This window comes from Peromyscus leucopus, chromosome 7, assembly GCF_004664715.2.
Source record: "Peromyscus leucopus breed LL Stock chromosome 7, UCI_PerLeu_2.1, whole genome shotgun sequence".
NCBI classification, from domain to species: domain Eukaryota; kingdom Metazoa; phylum Chordata; class Mammalia; order Rodentia; family Cricetidae; genus Peromyscus; species Peromyscus leucopus.
Genome location: NC_051069.1, coordinates 760,829 through 780,595, shown reverse-complemented (window position 1 = coordinate 780,595; position 19,767 = coordinate 760,829). Strand labels below are relative to the sequence as shown.

General features: G+C 39.5%; 1 protein-coding gene across 3 annotated transcripts in view; it reads right to left on the bottom strand.

Moving 5' to 3' along the window:
* The window catches only part of Tcf12 (transcription factor 12), a 284,313-nt gene that overhangs the window by 59,570 nt on the left and 204,976 nt on the right, over nt 1-19,767 (bottom strand). For all 3 annotated transcript variants that reach the window (XM_028865514.2, XM_028865524.2, XM_037207354.1), the window contains one exon: nt 18,625-18,677. In XM_028865514.2, coding sequence (XP_028721347.1) covers nt 18,625-18,677 — 53 coding nt within the window. The remainder of the gene's footprint in view (nt 1-18,624; nt 18,678-19,767) is intronic.

Sequence of the window (19,767 nt, the reverse complement as noted above, 5' to 3'; positions counted from 1 at the left end):
CTCCCCAAGTTAGCCTGGAAAGAAATGATTTATGAGACCCAGTCTCCTAAATTTGTAGATTTTGGGGCAATATTGTTAAGTCAAGCACTAAGTAAGATACCCAAATTCCAGATTTTATATCTAACCAATTTTTGTAGTATGTGCTACTTTAGTTACAAGCAAAAAACAAAAAAAAAAACCCCAGTAATTTCTGAGTGCTGAAGAGGCTGTCTCCCAGCCCCAATACCTTCATATTTCAAAATGTTTACAACAGAGAAAACAAGAATATAAAACTCTAGTAAAATCATTGATCCCTTAACCCCACCTCTGATGTCTGCTCCACATTAAAGATAACAGCTACTGACCTAAAATCAGGACTCTTGCAACCACTCTCTAAATGTGTGACCATGGAAAAATTTTCCATCTAAGTCTTAATTGTGAAGACCTACATTTTAACCAAAATCCAAAGACTATGCTACACACTAGACCACATCATTTGGATGCTGGAGATGTGGCTCAGTAGTAGATTGTGTGCTCAGTCTGCCCATAGTCCTGGTTTGACTTCTGGTATCATCAGCAAAACAAAACAAAAAAAGTGACGAACCCTTAAAACCATGACTTAGCACAGAGCAAAGACACATGATGAAATTCATTTATTATGGGATTGCAAAGTTTTTATTGCTTCTTTACAAATATCTCACAATCTAATTTGCGGTCTAGGAATATTTCATGATTAACAAAACAGAAAATATCCATCTGTATAGCTAATAGAAACCAAATACATGACCTGCATTTTTCCCAGTAGGGGCAAGAATATGCGTTTATTAAGTTCAAGTGGATCAAAGACTTCAACATAAATCCAGTTACTCTAAACCTGACAGAAGAGAAAGTAGGAAGAAGTCTTGAACGTATTGGCAACAGAGATCACTTCCTAAATATAACACCAGTAGCACAGACACTGAGAGAAACAATAAACGGGACCTCTTGAAACTGAGAAGCTTTTGTAGGGCAAAGGACATGGTCAATAAGGCAAAATGACAGCCTACAGAATGGGGAAAGATCTTCACCAACCCATCTGACAGAGGACTGATCTCCAGAATATATAAAGAACTCAAGAAATTAGACATCAAATTACCCAACAGTCCAATTAAAAAATGGGCTATAGAGCTAAACAGAGAACTCTCAAAGAAGAAGCTCAAATGGCTGAAAGACATTTAAGGAAATGCTCATCATCCTTAATGATCAGGGAAATGCAAATCAAAATGACTCTGAGATACCACCTTACACCTGTCAGAATGACTAAGATCAAAAACACTGAAGACAGCTTATGTTGGAGAAGTTGTGGAGCAAGAGGAACACTCTTCCACTGTTGGTGGGAATGCAAACTTGTACAACCACTTTGGTAATCAATATGGCACATTCTTAGAAAATTGGGAATCAACCTCCCTCAAGACCCAGCTATACCACTCCTGGGCATATACCCAAGGAATGCTCAATCATACCACAAGGGCACATGCTCAGCTATGTTTGTAGCAGCACTATTTGTAATAGCCAGAACCTGGAAACAACCTAGATGCCCTTCAACTGAAGAATGGATAAATAAAATGTGGTACATATACACAATGGAGTACTACTCAGCAGAGAAAAATAATGACATCATGAGGTTTGCAGGCAAATGGATCGATCTAGAAAACATCATCCTGAGTGAGGTAACCCAGACTCAGAAAGACAAACATGGTATGTACTCACTCATAAGCGGATACTAGATGTAAAGCAAAAGATAACAGACTGCAGCTCATAACCCCAGGGAGGCTACCTAGTAAAGAGGACCCTAAGAAAGACACAGGGATCACCCAGCGACAGAGAAATAGATGAGATCTACATGAACAAACTGGGGGTGAGGGGAGTAATGGAGGGCAAGGGATGGGGGAAAGCAAGCTTCGGGGAGCAGGAGGTCCCAGCTGGATCAGGAACAGAGAGGGAGAACCAGGAAGGAGATACCATGATAAATGAAGACATGGGAATAGGAAGCAGTAGAGTGCTAGAGAGGTCCCTGGAAATCCACAAAGATACCTCCATTGTAGACTACTGACAATGGTTGAGAGAGTGCCTGAGCTGACCTACTCTGGTGATGGGATGGCTGAACACCCTAACTGTCATGATAGAACTCTCATCCAGTGACTGGTGGAAGCAGATGCAGAGATCCATGGCCAAACCCCGGGTGAAGCTCCAGGAGTCCAACCGGCCAGAGAGAGGAGTGATTATATGAGCCAGAGATACTGGAAAAAGCACAGGGACAAATAGTCAAAGTAGTAGAAACACATGAACTGTGAACCAATAGCTGAGGAGCTCCCATGGAACCTGACCAGGCCCTCTGGATAAGTGAGACAGTTGATGAGCTTGAACTGTTTAGGAGGCCCCCAGGTAGTGGGACCGGGACCTGCCCTTGGTGTATGAGCTGGCTTTTTGGAACCTAGGGCCCATGCTGAGACACTTTGTTCAGCCTTAGTGCAGGGAGGAGGGGACTGGACATGCCTGAACTGTATCTACCAGGCTGGGCTGACTCCCCAGGGGGATACCTTGCCTTGGAGGAGGTGGGAATGGGGGATGGATTAGAGGGAAGGCTGAGGGGGGTGGGAGGAGGGAGGACAGGGGAATCTGTGGTTGATATGTAAAATTAAATTAATTATAAAATAAAAATATTTATTAAAAAAAATAGAGTATGTGTTTAATTCCTCTTTGAAAATTCCAAAGCTCGCCAGCTGTGGTGGCCTTTAATTGCAGCACTCATGGAGGCAGAGGCAGGTGGATCTCTGTGAGTTTGAGGCCAACCTGGTCAACAAAGTTACAGGACAGAGAAAACCTGTCCCAAAATACCAAAATAAATCCCTCCCTCTGCCTTCCTCCCAAGACTATACTGAGGATGTGTTAAAAGCAGCCCAATCTCCTGGAGAAGCAAGCAGGTAAACAATAGTACCCTCTGTCAAGACACCAACAGAACTGTCAGCTCACTCCTTCCACAGCTCCTCCAATGGGGCAGACCTGCCACTACTGAAGTCTATAAGCTCCAAAGCAAAGGGTATACTTTTTGATCGCATACTCCCATGACAAAGCAGTTTTTTTTTAAAACATGAAATGGGGAGGAGGGTGAGGTGCTGGCTTCCCCCAGCACTAACAGGTCCTGCATCTCTTGCCTGTCCATTTCCTTCACCACATGAACTGTGGTTTGTCACTTCTCATTTAACACTTAAAACAATCTGGTAATAGAGTTATTAACTGTGTTGCAACTTGATAGTTTTCCTGCAGATGGCTCTATAATCATAGGATTGCCTACTGGTGCAAATGCACACACATAAAAGCAAACAACAAAATGACAAGAACCCACAGGTCTTAACTTCCCTAAATACACCAACTTTGAACTTGTTAAGCAATCTAACAAAAACTGTAAGAAAAAAAACCCCACAACTTTTTATTAAACTATCTATAAAGGTGAGTATAGATAAGGCTTTAGACAGAGTTTTTTCTTTACCTATGCCACAGTTTCTGATTTGTTTTCTAGGCATATTCTTTTTCTTCTAGGCTGGCAAAAGTTTCACAGAAGTGGAACACATCAAGATATTGCCATTTCCACATCTCTTTGCCTAGAACCATCCATGAACATGCAACCCAAAGCTCCAAACTTCTTTACATTAAGTTATTTCTGGTTCACAGTGTATTTTGTTTCAATAAAAATTCTTGCTAGTGATTTTAAAGACTTCTTATCTCTGCACAATTGACATTAAGACTTCAAAACACCTGCCACACACTTCTAACACTCAAGAAGTAAAGCAAGGCTAGTTTCTGCCATACTTACCAAAAGAAATTATGAAGATCCTAAACTTATGTCTTACCTTAAGAACCATTTCTTAATTCTAAATTCTTAACAAAACCCAGATGATACTTTTTCTTTTCTTTTTTTTTTCTTTTGGTTTTTTTAAGACAGGGTTTCTCTGTGTAGTTTTGGTGCCTGTAGACCAGGTTGGCCTTGAACTCACAGAGATCCACCTGGCTCTGGCTCCTGAGTGTTGGGAATAAAGGTGTGTGCCACCACCACCACCCAGCAAATACTTCATTTTGAATACATATCTGAGAAAGCTGTAATAAGCAAGGAAGGGGAGATGAAGAGCATGTCAATGCTGCCTTTTCAACATGGGGGAAAAAAAATCAAGGGGTTGCAGAGATGGCTCAGTGGTTAAGAGTACTTGCTACTCTTCCAGAGTTTGATTCCCAGCACCTACATGGTCTATATTTGGTCTAGACTCTCTATCAGATACGCATGGACAAGAGCATTACATTCTCCCTGCCAGAGGTCAAGGCAGGTTGCTTATGTCACAGAGAACTAATGTGATGCAAAAGAGCACTGGATGTGGAGCCAGGGCTCAAGGTTTAGCTCTGCCTTTTCAGAAAATGAGATTTCAGTTCTCTCTATTCAATTATTTCTTCCAAATACAGGCATCCATCAAATTATGCTGAAGATTTTCTAACAATTTCATTACTAATAAAGCCTTTCATAAACTCCTATCTGTAATACCAGCACTCAAGAGGCAGGAAGATTACCATAACTTTAGGCCAGCTTGGGCTACATAGTGAAACTCTGTCCCAGAAACAACCCAACCAACCTACTATTTGCACGTTTTATTATCTACTGCATCCCCAAACTCTGAATTCTGACTATGAAAGATTTTTGATTTAAGTTCTTTTTTATTTAGTTACACCGAGTAGTTTAAAACAAAACTGAAGCTATGTAATTGCCACTCAGACTTCTGATTAGAAGAAGAATGCAACGCTCACTGCAGCAGCCCATACAATAAAACAGGAAGAAACAGAGAAGATCAGCATGGCCCTATGCAGGCTGATGCAGATGTTCATGAAGCCTGACATCTCTCTCTTTTTTTTTTTCTTTGAGGAAGGGTTTCTCTCTGTAGCTTTAGAGCCTTTCTTGGAACTCACTCAGTAGCCCAGGCTGGCCTTGAACTCACAAGAGATCCGCCTGCCTCTGCCTCCCGACTGCGCCACCACCGCCCAGCGAAGCCTGACATATCTTATACTTGTTGATTCAACTGTCAAAAGGAAAGAAATTAAAAGCAGTGAAGTGCTGCTATGCTGAAGTAAGCTGTTCATGTATGGGAGATATGGGACTATATTTATTATTGTTAGTGTGCTTTATTTCATTCTAGTGAGCTCCATAACTATAAGGTATTGTGAAATATTTTAGATCCTGTCATATACTGTTCCTGAAGTCCAGAGCTGTTGCAGTTGATGTCCAGTGTCTACAGCAACCTTAGATCATATTTTCACAATCACATCTACTAAAAAGCCTAAAGCTTTACATAAAATGAAAAGATGGATCCAGGAAAGAATCCTAAAAACCTCATTACAACTCCTGAGCTGGAAGATAAGCATCCAAAAGCTCTGAACTCTAACATGTGCTAGCAGGTGGAGGGTATGTGGCTTTTGCCTGGTAATATGCTTGTCTAAAGCAACCGTCTATCTTCAAAGCTCTGAAGTAACTAGAACAAGGGCAACAAGAAACCAGGCTGGCAGGGTACCAAGAGTCAAAACTCTTCTCCAACTTCAGCATGACTGACTCAGTAACAATTCTGGCATCTTAACAATGTGCATCATATATAGGTCAGATACTTAGATTAATTTGGCCCCTCTGGAAAAGGAAAGATTTGTTCTCAAACTGTTAAAATAACTACAGAATTCTCTATGGAGAGGGCAGCGAGTAAGTGAGCTGACACGAGAGCCTGTCAAAGGAGTGGTCTATGGCTCCTACACCATCCTTCAACAAAAGTACAGGGCCTATAACCTGCTACTTTGCATGTTCTGCTGGAAGATTTAGTAGAGCAATAAAAGAGACTATGAAATGAATTACAAACAAAAATAGCTGCCATGAGCAGACAGCCCAAGGAACTCACAGGATAAAGACCAGGCAACACCACCATACTAACTTTACAGTGTGACCTTGAGGCTATCTTCCCTAAGCTTGAAAAATTCAATCTGTGTTTCTATTGTTAAACTTGGATGAAGATCATATGACTTCAAAACATCCATTTCTAACATTAGGACTCCATGATGGAAATGAAATTCATGTCTCCTAGTTCTCATGAGTCTAAACTGAGAGTCTATGCTCACAAGAATGGAAATAACACTGGGAAACTTTGTCAGCCAAAAGAGGTTTACTTTTCTAATGAAAAACTGGACTCTTCCCACTCCCATTTTCAAGTATTTATAAGGTTTAAGCATAGTTAATGTTCAATAAAGTAAAGGCTAAAATATGGCTACAGTTTTCTTTCTCTGAAGATAATTCAGATCTTTTGTAGTTCAGTCCATCTTCATGTCACTTAAGAAAGGTACAGTAGGCAAAGATACCTACAGCCATACTGATAATCACATGGATTTACTAATTAATTTATTGTCCATTAGCAACTGGGGACAGAAACCCCCCCCCCAGCATAAACCACACCCCTGATTTCTAAAGTGACCAGCGTAAGGGGTAAATTGGATAAGCTACAGAGACAGTGACAGCAGGGAAGGAAGGGGTAGCTGGGTGCTGTGCTGCCATTTTCTGTAGGAGGACTAGGACAGGTCCCCACTAGAGACGAAACTAGCCATGCAGGGACAAAGGAGTGGGGTCGAGCAGAAAGATCGTAACACACAGAAGCACCCGAGGCTGGACTGAGGGAGGAAGATGGCAGGAGAAGATCGGAGAGGGACGAGATGGGTCCTGAGGGTCTGTAAGCCACTGTAAGGACTCTGCCTTAATACTGATAAGGAAAGTTACTTTAGGATTTGAAGTGGAGGATGATACGGAATGATATGACCTGAACTAAACGGTTAAGTATTCTCCCTTCATGAAAGAAACTGCTGAAGGAAAACTGCAAGACTAGTTGAGGAGATGTTGCAGTAGTCTGAAAGAGAAAAGGGGCTTGGACAAAGATGACAGCGACACAGGAGCTGACAGATGGTTAAATTCTTGTTTTAGTATGAGAAATATGGTATAGAAGGACCAGACGTTACACTTGTATTCAATGAAACTGTTAACTTTTTTCTCTTCTTTAGAAAAAAAATCTGTCCCTTATACTCTGGTTTCTACACCAATGTTGTTTTATGAAAAGTTCTTACATTTCTTCTTCTTCTTCTTTTTTCCAGACAAGGTTTCTCTATGTAGCTCTGACTGTCCTGGAACTCACTCTGTAGACCAGGCTGGTTTTAAATTCACAGAGATCTGCCTGCCTCTGCCTCCTGAAAGCTGGAATTAGAGGTGTGCGTCACCACTGGCCAGTTAGTCCTTACATTTCTTTTTTCTTTTTTTTTTTTGGTTTTTCAAGACAGGGTTTCTCTGTACATATAACAATCCTGGCTGCCCTGGAACTCACAGAGATCCAGGCTGGGATTAAAGGCGTGTGCCACCACCACTCAGCTAGTCCTTACATTTCTAATGATGTCAATCCTGAATCAATACAGAGTTGACACTGGTGGCAGAATTACCTTTTCTGTTGTAAAAAAAATACTCTTTATTTTGTGTATAATTTAACAGTATATTTTAGAAGACAAATGGGAACCGAAGTTCTTTACTTTTATAAAGAAAGTTGGCATATTTTTCCGTTTGAACAACCAGAGAAGGAAACTGAGAAGTATTGTTTACAACAGAAATCAACAAGTGCTCCTTTCTAGACAAGGAAGGTAACAACAGCTATACAGGCATGGTTTCTACCCCACTTGACTGCACTACTTTCCTGGGTAGTGCACTCTATGAGTGCAGGGCAATTAGTCAACAGAAAAATATGAAAAGTTCCTTCTCTTCACAGGCAGAAAATGAACTCTTACCATGATCTTGAAGACAGGCCCGTGTTTTGGTTGTATTTAAATCCTGAATGCCTGTACTTACTGTAAGTACTCAGAACACCCTCAATGACTTTAACAGAGGGACTCACTGGGACCTAATAGCAAAGAGTTACTACTTCTCAAACTGCTGTCCTTCTTGAGGATTGGATACCCCTAGTCTTGGTTTTTGAAAATCTTAAATATATTTAATGATGCTGGGACAAACAGCTGCTTCTGACCTCAAACAATAAAAAAGATTTCAAGTACAAGTCAAAACTTGAGCTTTTACTTAAAAATCAAAGTTAAAAAGGGAACTATGTAAGAACCATAAAAAATTCACCTACATTCATAAAGATTAACATTGAGAAAATGAAATTTTCAAGGCATGAACAACTAACTATCTTAGTATTCGGTAAAGCCTTCACATCAAATGGCACCTAAATGAGTACATGTTCCACTGTCACACTTACACAGAAAACAGATCACAGCAAACTGTTTTAGCCAAAGTTGGGCAAGGACAAAGACGATGACGACTTGAGTACACACACATCTACAATTATCAGCAGGATCGCTACCTCATGGAACACTTAAATTCCAGAAAATACAACACTGAAGCATTGCTCCACTTGACTGTACTAGTGGGAACATTTTTGAACATGGCAAATAATCTTTTTTTTTTTTTTTTTTAAATTTTTTTTTTGGTTTTTCGAGACAGGGTTTCTCTGTGTAGCTTTGCGCCTTTCCTGGAGCTCACTTGGTAGCCCAGGCTGGCCTCGAACTCACAGAGATCCGCCTGGCTCTGCCTCCCGAGTGCTGGGATTAAAGGCGTGCGCCACCAACGCCCGGTGGCAAATAATCTTGAAGAGCATCTGATAGTACAATAAAAACCGCTCTGTATCCAGGGCCTTGATGACAATAGGGGCACACCTGCATTCTTAGAGTTCACTGCAGGTGACTACTTAAGGCTTGTGAGTCAAGTCTCATCTACCAACTCTCTTATCCAGCTTATTGGAACACAGGTATGTCTTTTCATTGAGGTATCACTTGTAGCTACTTTCAATGATAGTAACACAGCAGTGTCTAATAGTTTCAGTAGAAACCATGCACCCTTTTATCTCCATATTTACTATATAGCCTCTTTACAGAATAAGCTGAGCCAGGCATGGTGGTGCAAGCCTTCAATTCAAAGCATTCAAGAGGTAGAGGCAGGCGGAGCTCTTTGAGTTTGAGGCCAGCCTAGGCTACCCAGTGAGATCCTGTCCCCCAAAACAAAAACCCCGTGACATAGTATACTGAGGAAGCACACAGAAGTATAACTCGAGCTCCTGATCCTCCTCCTGCCTCCATCACTCCAGTGTGGGGATTATAGGCATGTGCTACTATGCCCAGCCAGAACCAATCTGTTTTTCAAAAGCTAATAAAATATTGGCAACACTACAGATATACTGGGTTAAGTACTAAAACAAATACAGTTTAAAAGTCAAAAATTTTGATAAGTCAGTAGTTTAAAATTTTCGAAATCTGCTTCATGACTATACATGTGAGAGAAATTAGAAACAATTTAAGAACTTGCAGTGTTTTGAAAATGGTTGAAAGATTACACTCCTTAAAACAAGATACACATGGCTGGGTGGTAGTGGCACACGACTTTAATCCCAGCACTGGGGAGGCAGAGGCAGGTGGATCTCTGTGAGTTCAAGGCCAGTCTGGTCTACAAAGTGAGTTCTAGAACAGCCAGGACTGTTGCACAAAGTCTTGAAAACCCAAAAAAACCCAAACAAACAAATAAAGAAAATCAAAGAATCTCTTCTGCACATCCAGCTGCGATATGACCAAGGAACTAATAAGCAAATACCCTGTTCAATCCACATTCAAGAACTACAGAGCTCATTTGTGAAGTTACACTGAAGCTGACACTGGTTTGTAAAGATGGTTTATTCCTCTGTAGCTTTATTTCTTGCTAGTCTTAGAGGTCTCAGGCAACTGTCTGTGACACTGTTTCCTTGGCTTCCTGCTGAATCTATTCTCCTTTGGGAGAATGCCAGTTGCTGCTGCTCTTGCTACTTTCAGAGATAAACTGAAAGTGGCTCTTTACAGTTCTAACCCCTGATGGTGATTCTTACTAGATCAGAGAGCTAACCATTTTGTATTTAACTTTCTCAAGATAATAATTTCTAGCTACTCCCACTGCTTGTCACCTCTCCTATCTAGTTTAGATATGTTTGAGACTCAATATTCTGTCTCTTTGTAGTTCTTAGATATTACAGAGCAATACTCCAGCACTATGTATGGGTCCAGGAGCCTGTGTGGTTTGGGGCACTTCAGAATCTCTCCAACTATCTTGAGATGTCCATACATTTTCAGATTTAATGTTAACTAACAATTCATACTAATTAAAAAAAATATATATGCTGAAATGTTACTAGGAGGCAATGTGTTTGCCTAATACACATTATAATGGAGCCCTAGGTTTGAACCCCAGACACCAGAAAAAGAAAATAACAATTTCTAACTAGGATTACTAATTCTTTTGTTGTTGTTTAAAAGTGTATCTTTCTACATATACCTCTGGCTGGCCTGGTACTCACTATGTAACACAGGCTGCTCTAAACACACAACAATCTTCCTACCTCAGCTTCCTAAATGCTGGGCTAAAAGGTATGAGCCACTGTGCCCAACTATAATTACCAATCTTAAGGTCATAGAACTGTACTGCTTCAAAGCAAGAAAAAGTAGCTTACACTGTTCTGATTCATCTTGGAAAATGGAAGCTCAGTGGGGGAAATAGGACTTAGAAAATAAAACTTTTCTAAATGGGGTGGCAAAGTACATTTTGAGAGCTTACCTAAGAAATTATATTAACAGTTTTTGTGGGAAAATATATGCACACTTTAAAATATAAGATAAAGGATAGCATGGCATTTGATTAAGATATGACTATATGCTTTCTAATACATAAGAAAGTATTCCAGAATTTATCTAAGGGGTTACTCTGGGGCAGATTTATGATGTAATCTTGCTTCCTACTTTCAAATTCTGCATCTTTTGTAATATATAAAAATATTATCTAGACTTGGAAGTACAATATCAAGTGAAGATACAGAGTAAAGAATAGAGATACTCCCTACATCTGAGACTGCATTAGGGGAGCTACAATGATGTTCAATCAAAGGAAAAAAATTGAAGGAAAAATGTACCCCTGAGACTTGAGAAAATAATAACAATCAGAGTAAATCTAGGCAGCAGATTGTGATTCAGCAAATTTTCCTTGTCACTGAAGTTTATTTTCCTGTATCCATCCTTCCTTCCTTCCTTTTCCTTTTTAAAAGACTGCTGTGGGATGGTCTTTCTGTATACTGTGGATATGTGTTGCTACTATTGGTTAATAAAAAAGCTGTTTTGGCCTATGGCAAGACAGGATATAGTCAGGTGGGAAATTGAAGGAAAGATACAGGGCGAAGAAGGGTGGAGTTAGGGTAGATACCATCCAGCTGCCCAAAGAACAAGATGCCAGCAGACTTGTAACCACGGTCACATTGCAAAGTATAGATTAATAGAAATGGGTTGATTTAAGATGTAAGAGCTAGTTATCAATAAGCCTGAGCCACAGATCATACAGTTTGTAATTAATATTAAGACTCTGAGTGATTATTTTATAAAAATGGTTGATGCCTGGGTGCGTTCAGGTGGGATTGAGAAACTTCAGTCTACAACTGGTGCCTAGACAAGAATTTCCCCTTAAAATCTGAGAGCTTAAAAAAAGGTTCTAAAATGAAGCCAAGAAGAGCTTCCTACTTCATGTCTCATTACAGGCCGCAGTACAGAGTTTTGTCCCTTGGCTGTGGTGAGCTTCAATGGCACCATGGCAGACTCCCATGGTCTCTCACGGGCCATGATACAAAGAGGCTTCTCTCAGCCACTGCCTGTGGGCTTGGGAGCACAGCCTTGGGCTTAAAAACATAGGCATGCTACTTAATACTTGCTGTAGGATGTCTTTCTGTACGCTGCGAGTATGTGTTGCTCTGACTAGTTGATAAATAAAGCTGCATTGGCCTATAGCAGGGCAGGATGGAGCCAGACAAGAAAATCCAAGAGAGATAGTGAAAAGACAAAGGAGAGTAAGAGGAGACAGCAGACTGCTGTCCAAGGAGCAATATGCAATGGGACACAGGTAAAGCCACAGAACATGTAGCGATACACAGATTAATAGTTATGGGTTGAGTTAAGTTATAAGAGCTAGCTAGTAAGAAGCCTACGCCATAGATCATACGGTTTGTAAATAATATAAGCCTCTGTGTATTTACTTGGGACCAAGTGGCTGTAGGACTTGGGTGGGAGAAGCTGGTAGGACTGGAGAAATACAAGACCTGTAGAAACACAGGACCGTGGGACCAAGTGGGACCAGAGAAACATCCAGCTATAATACTGCTTCCTCGATTGGGGAGGTAAGCATGACTCATTGGTATCTGAGCCATGTTGAAAAGCCAAACAGGTTGGAGCCAGCAGCCAGGGTTGCCACTTCAGTCCTAGCTACGCAGCTTAGCAGTTTAAAAACTTCTGGTCAGAAAAGGACTAAAGATACACAATAAAACAGATTCAGATTGAAAAAAAACCTCTAAATAGGTTACAGTGTGTTTCAAAATATACACAGGCTTGGGAGCGGAAAGAAAAAGGATAGAGAAAGTCCTTAAAAATGAAATCTAGTTTAAAAAAAAAAACCATGTAAAGATGGAAAATACACAGAATCTGGATACTGCATATTATTGTATTGTCTTTTTTTTTCCCCCTCAAACTCCACCTGCCTCTGCCTCCTGAGTGCTGGGGTTAAAGGTGTGCAGCACCACCGCCCAGCTGTCTTTGGAATTTTAACTGCAAAGAGACATTTGATTGTAGGGGTTGCTATGTTAAACCAACATATCATGAAGGTATCATGACTTCAAAATTTAGGTCTAAAGATATATTGCTTTGGAAAAGAGGTTCTACTTTTGTTTCCACAGAAGATGAGAAGCTGTAGATTCCTTCTAGGTTAATATGGATCCATTAAAGAAGATCCTGAGAGTTCTCCAATAGGAGCTATGGCTCAGATGATTCAACATCCAGAACAGTTTCAAAGCAATTGGCTGAGACGATGTAGTCTCACAGACTACTCTAGTCAGGACTTGACCATAATTCCAAATTTTCTCAGGATTCCATTAAATTGTCAGCACCTCCAATCAGCAGGAAGTAGTATGAAAAGCTACAACCAAATTCTCAAAATACTGTTCATGAATGTTTGTTTTTATTTAAAGGGGGTTGATTATAAACGCAATCTCTTTCTAAAGAAAAAAGGGAGATATGATATAGAAATGATAAAAAAAGATTATTGAATCTACTTTGATCCAAAAAACAACTGTTGGTATAAAAATACTTTACATTGATATGGATTTGGTTTACTGATACAAACTTATGGTCCATTTTGTTAAACTGTATGTATATGTCTACTTTTGTTTAAGGTTTTATGTTTATGCAACTCATTTAAAATTGTATGATACATCATTAAGAAATACAAATAAATAGTCATCTATGATAAACTTACAGTCATGCTAGTTATGTTTTTCAGGTATACAAAGATATATTTCACTTAGATAGATTATCTTCAAATACTTCAAAGACCTACAGAATATGGCATTTAAAATGTTTTAAGAACTTAACAGTGAGACACATCTGCTCCTGGCAGCACCAATTATTTCAAAGAGGATGATGGGCATCAAAGAAACTTGTTTCGGAGTTTGCTTACAATATAGAAAAGGGTATTTTGGGCAAGAAGGCCATTTGGGTAAAAAACTGCTCTTGACTAGACTGCTTGACAGTATGTTGAATAAACTGGACATTCATGACCCATAGGAAAGTGACCATTGAACTTTGCCAAAACTAGGCAGGATAGTCCTTCAGGTTCTTGCTTCACAGAAGAAACTGTCAGACATTCTGCAGGACACAGAGGAAAGCAACTGATGAACTTTGCCATCAGACAGAACAGTTCTTCAAATTTCCTGCTTAACTGAAAAGTATGCCAGAGCCTCTAGGCCTGTAGGCTGAAAACAGTTGCCACAACATTACAGTGAAACTTTGGATGACTGTCCAGGTGGGCAGAAATCTTTGTCATTTCTAGAATTTTGGAAGTTACTTACAATGCACTTCCTGTTTACTTAGGTAACATTATATCCTTCTGGGGTCTTTGATGGAATTGAAGACTGGACAATTATAGTTATAGCTTTCCTTAGTTATGATAAAAGGTAAATTAGATATAAACCTTTAGACTCACAAAGATAGGATAGATGACAGAATATTTTCTTTAATTTTGACAAATATATATAGACTAGATATTGTAACTGTAATTCTTGATAACTGTTTTGTTATACGTAATTTTACTATGTTAAAATTAAAACCTTCCTTTTTGATTAGACAGAAAAGGAGAAATGTGGTGGAATGGTCTTTCTGTATGCTGTGAATGTGTTGCTACTATTGGTTAATAAAAAAAAGCTGTTTTGGCCTATGGCAAGACAGGTTATAGCAGAGCTGGAAATCTAAGCAAAGATACAAGGAGAAGGGCGGAGTCAGGGCAGACGCCGTCTAGCTGCCTAAGGAACAAGAGTCATTCAGCTGCCCAAGGAACAAGATAGCAGCTGACGGGTAATGCCACCGCCACGTGGCAAAATACAGATCAATAGAAATGGGTTGATTTAAGATGTAAAAGCTAGTTATCAATAAGCCTGAGCCACAGACCAAACAGTCTGTAATTAATATTAAGCCTCTTGAGTGATTATTTTATAAGCAGCTGTGGGACCAGAGACTTGGCGGGACAGAGAAAGGCTTTAGGTGACAAAAGATTTATTTATTTTATGTATATGAGTGCTCTATTGAATTTAGGCCAGAAGAGGGCATCAGGTTTCACTATAGATGGTTGTGAGCCACCATGTGGTTGCTGGGAATTGAACTCAGAACTTCTGGAAGAACAGTCAGTACTCTTAACTGCTCAGTCATCTCTCCAGTCACTGAAGGTCCTTTTTCTACAAAGGTAAGCTTTTTGAACAGTAAAAACAACAACTGTAATTTATCATTCACTGTGTGCCAAGTTTCAACTTACATATAGAAGTGCAGTAATATAATTTTTCACTGAGACATTCATTCCTTTACTTTCAAACTTTTGCTTGTTTTCAAACAAATATGGTAAAATGACTTTAAAAAATAAATTTAGGCTACAGTGGTAAAAATTAGAAAAAATGAAGAAAGAGAAATTCTGAATTATATCTGATATACCAGGTAAATATTTGGTACTAGATATTTTCCTAATAACCTTTGAGATTGGCATTATCGTCTTTGATAGGCAGTGTGGAGAAGTTCTTGCTCAGCATGTATGAAGGCCTTTGTTTAAACCTCAGTACTCCAAAAATGAATAAGGCAGGCAACCTTGGTTTAAGACTAAGAATGTGTCAGTGGTAGAGCAATTGCCTAACATGCAGGAGGTCCTTAGCTCAATCCTTTGCACCACAGAAACAAAAATCCCTATGGTTCAGAGAGTCACAAGCAACTCCTCCTAGGTCATAAAAAGGAAAAGGGGCTAGAAGCTAGATAAAAGTCATTATCTACACAGGGGAAATTCTGTGTATCTCTATCTACTACCACACCACACCATCCTTAGATAGTGCTAGTCCTTAAACAACAAAGCCAATTACACAGATCTGCTCAGTAAAAATGGAACTGGCAGAACTGTTTGAAATTTAATATACTAAACAAAATATTTTTGAGTAAACCAAGATTTATAGTTTAATTGTTAAAAGAAAATGGCCTTTCAGATTATTTTATAAACTGTGATTGTGGCCCTGTATATAAATTAGGGTAGATTACTGGCAGAGACGAAACAGAATGCTGATTTAGTGAAATGGCTGACACAGTTCCTCACACTTAAGAAGTCCTGTACATCTAACAAAGTGACCTTGAAGGTGGAGAGGCTACTGAATGCGCTTCCTTTTGTAAATTAAAGAGAGCCTGCCAGGGGAAAAGCTGCCCCAATCCCTACTCAATGTCTCAAGACTCCTTTACTTTTCAATCTTAGCAATGATCTGATATAGGAAAACTGGTGTTCAGATAAGAGAAAAGGAAGACTAAGGAACCCTCAAAGGCAAAGGAAATCCTTGCCACCCACCCTGCAGTACCACACACACTCTTCCCTGGAAGTCTATACTCAGAGCAGACCTCCCCAAGACCACGGGTACTCTACAGTGTTCCTCTGCTCCTCCTCTGGGGGAAGGGAGGAGGAACACTACAGTAAAATTACAAAGTTGAACCTACCATAGAATCTAGGAATACTTTACTTCCAAATTTAAGCAAACCATTTGTTTTTCACACTTCTGTGATTTTTACCTGCTGGCCCATTTGAAATCTGAACATTTGACTGAATTTTTAGCTTTGGAAGTATGATACTCATTATTCAAATACTCATAAAATAAAATATGCACTCTGTGTTCATTTCTGCACCCACTTCTTTTACAATTCAATGTAAAAAACTGCATATTCAGTATAAGTAGTTAAATAGAAAAAAATAAATTTTCTTTTATTCTGGTTTTTTTTTTTTGGTCTGAATCTTGCTAAAAAGCCCAAGTTGGCCTAGAATATCTAGCACTCCTCCCGCTTCAGTCTCCTGCTGCTGAGGTTATAGGCATATACACGACTATGCGCATCGCTACATACATATACACATACATACATATGTATAAGACAGGGTTTCACTATACAGCCCTAGTTGACCTGGAACTCCCTATGAAAATCAAGCTGGCCTCCAACTTACAGATCTGTCTCTGACTCAAGTTTGGATTAAAGGTGTGTATTAAAGGAGCTAGAAAAAATACAATACTTAAGTAAGTTTGACTTACAAAATTTCCTAATCACTCTCAAAAGTTCATCAAAATGCAGTGCTGTTTCCTTTCCTGAACATAAAATAATACAGAGAACTATCTCCAAGTAGTAAATGCTGTTATAATTAAAAATGTAAGGACAAATGGGTCTGGAAAAGTCGTATTCCAGGCTCCTTGTCCATTTTGCTCATTTGTTTAAAAATCAAGTAACTATGAAACATGGACAATTACTGCTTTTTTCTAATGTTAGGTCACGAATAAATGTGGTAGACTTTTCATTTACTAATTTTTTTAAAGCAATGTGGTTCTAATATTAATATGCAATTTAATTTTTATTACTTTCATAGAATTACAGAAATAAATTACAAGAACTCATACTGCTCCATGTTTTAGAAGTTCTGTCTACCTGAGTATGATTTCTGTTAGATTATACTACCTACCTACCCTTGCACAGCACACAACTGTTAAAATGTAAATCGCACAACTATTTTTAGCTGCTGCTAAAATTCCTGTCTTTGGGAATAATGCTTTGAGGCATTGTTCATTTTGTTTATAAAGCAGCTATTCAGCCTCTAGTGGGTCCAAATGCTTATGCAAGCAAAAGCTTTAGGATGCTTGCTTCGGCAATTCAGCCTTCCAGGTAGGCTGCAGGTTCAGAGAGAGCACAGCTGTCCTATGCTTCTCAAAACTCAGATCCATCTGGAATTGAGTTTCAGAGATTTCAATTCAACTTTTCAAGTATCACAGGGAAGCGAGGGGGTGGAGGTGGGGCGGAGGGGGGGGGGAAGAGAAGGAATGCAAACAACCAAAAGAGAATTTCCCTACTTTACCCTTCACAAGAAATCAAAAAAGCTCTGGCTCCTGCTGCCCCATCTAGATTGCTACTCATCAAGCAGGATATTCCATTCAGTTCAAACTCCGATGAGCTGTGACTCATCTGGCAGCACCTGCGCCCATGTGTTAAGTATTGCCCAATAAAAGCCCAACATCCATTTACACAACAAAGAGTGTACCCTTCAAGGCACAGGGCTTCAATCTAACAGCCGCACTGCCCATTTGTTCTATACACAGAGAAAAAGCCTTTCCCTTCTTCTCACCAGAGGTTTTTAAACTGTGGGTGGATTTATAATGTAAGTTCATCTACAAATACTTCCATTGCTCCAAAGAATAAGTATATTAACAGCACAAACACTCCTACAGTATTAGGTTACTACAGCCATTAATGATTGTTTTACCAACCTCTCCCAACCTCCTGCATCAAAGCTCTTTATTCTCAAAGGATACATTTTTGAGCAAGGAGGGATCAAGAACTAGTTGCGTGAAAGCTTTCCTGATGCTAGACTGAAGTTGGGAAAGGCTTAATGAAGGCTTTAAAATCCACAAGGGCTTCACAATGAACATCTGACTTGGTGATTTATGCATATTAATAACCTCAGTCCTACTGAGGCAAGCTGAGCCGAACATGTCCTCCGAATCTTAATGTCTTTAGCTCCATTGGGATTATTACAAATGTAAATTTCTAAGATTCTCAGCTATTAATCTCTGTCTGTCCTCCTGTTCAGCAACATAATGACTAATTAAACATCAAAAGACCTGCACAGGAGATCTTCTTTGACAGCTACAGGCCCAGTCTTCTTCCCAAGAGGGGAATTCAAATGACAGGGACAGGGAGTGACAGCATATAAGTAAGCTACAAATCATTGCACAGAAAAGGAAAAGCCTAACATTAAGTGTGGATTTATCTCAATCAATGATTTTGTTAAGCAATGGACAGTTACTATGTAAAGTATGCCCACTGGCACGAATCGAATCCATCCTTGTAGCAAGTAAATACTGAATACTTGACATCAATTTATTTAACATCAAGTTAAAAAAAAATACTTACAGAAGAAGGCAGGCCAGGAGGCACCTTTCTTACTTTCTTTGCTTGCAAAGGATCTGCATATGGGAAACAAAATGTTTCATTAGCTTTTACATTATGAAAAATGAACCTTCGAACGAACAGGGAACAAGCTGCATGCTGTCATCCACCGTGTTGCCATCCTCACGTCCTGTTGCACACCCACCATTGCTATTTTTTTCTACTACTGTGTGTGAAGAAGGGGAATACAAGAATGCAGCACCGGCTCCGCTAAGTTTGGGAAGGTGACAGCAAAGTCAGAAAGAAACACAAACAAGGAAGGAGAATAAACTTAAGTGCCTGCTATGCCATGCGCGTCTAAGTACTTCACGTTTGTCAGGCCACTGGAAATGAACTCTGTGCAACAGGTCTCCCTAATAGAATACTTCCCTAAGAAAGAGACAAATTACATCATATCAACAATTAAGCTAAAAAGGAAGGAAGGAAGGAAGGAAGGAAGGGAGGGAGGGAGAGAGGGAGGGAGGGAGGGAGGGAGGGAGGGAGGGAGGAAGGAAGGAAGGAAGGAAGGAAGGAAGGAAGGAAAAAGAATTAGGCTTAAAAGCCTATTTTTAAAACTTAGTATCAAGCTGGGCGTTGGTGGTGCACACCTTTAATCCCAGCACTTGGGGAGGCAGAAGAAGGTGGGTCTCTGTGAGTTCCAGGCCAGCCTGGACTACAGAGCTACACAGAGAAACCCTGTCTCAAACAACACAAACAAAAACAAACAAACAAAAAATTAGTATCTAACAGCAAATGCTGTAGTACAATGTACTATGCTAAAAATCTGAAGTAAAGTTGAAAGAATGAAAACTAAGGTTATAGTAACATCAAGACATGCTCCATATGCAATGAAATATAGCCAACATACACATCTAGTATTACAGGCATTTGCTTTGGAAATGTGTGAGTAAAATTGAAACCTCAGCACTACAGTATAATTTGGACTTTTATTAAAAGTTTGTCTACTTTTTCAGGAAATGAACACAGAGAGAAAGTATCTCTTACTTTACTTTAAATTATGTATATCTATGTATGCATGTGTGTTTTTGTATGTGTTGTGTGTATGTGTGCACGCATATGTGAGTGCAGGTATATGTTTAAGTAGAGGTACCCTTGGAGTCCAAATAC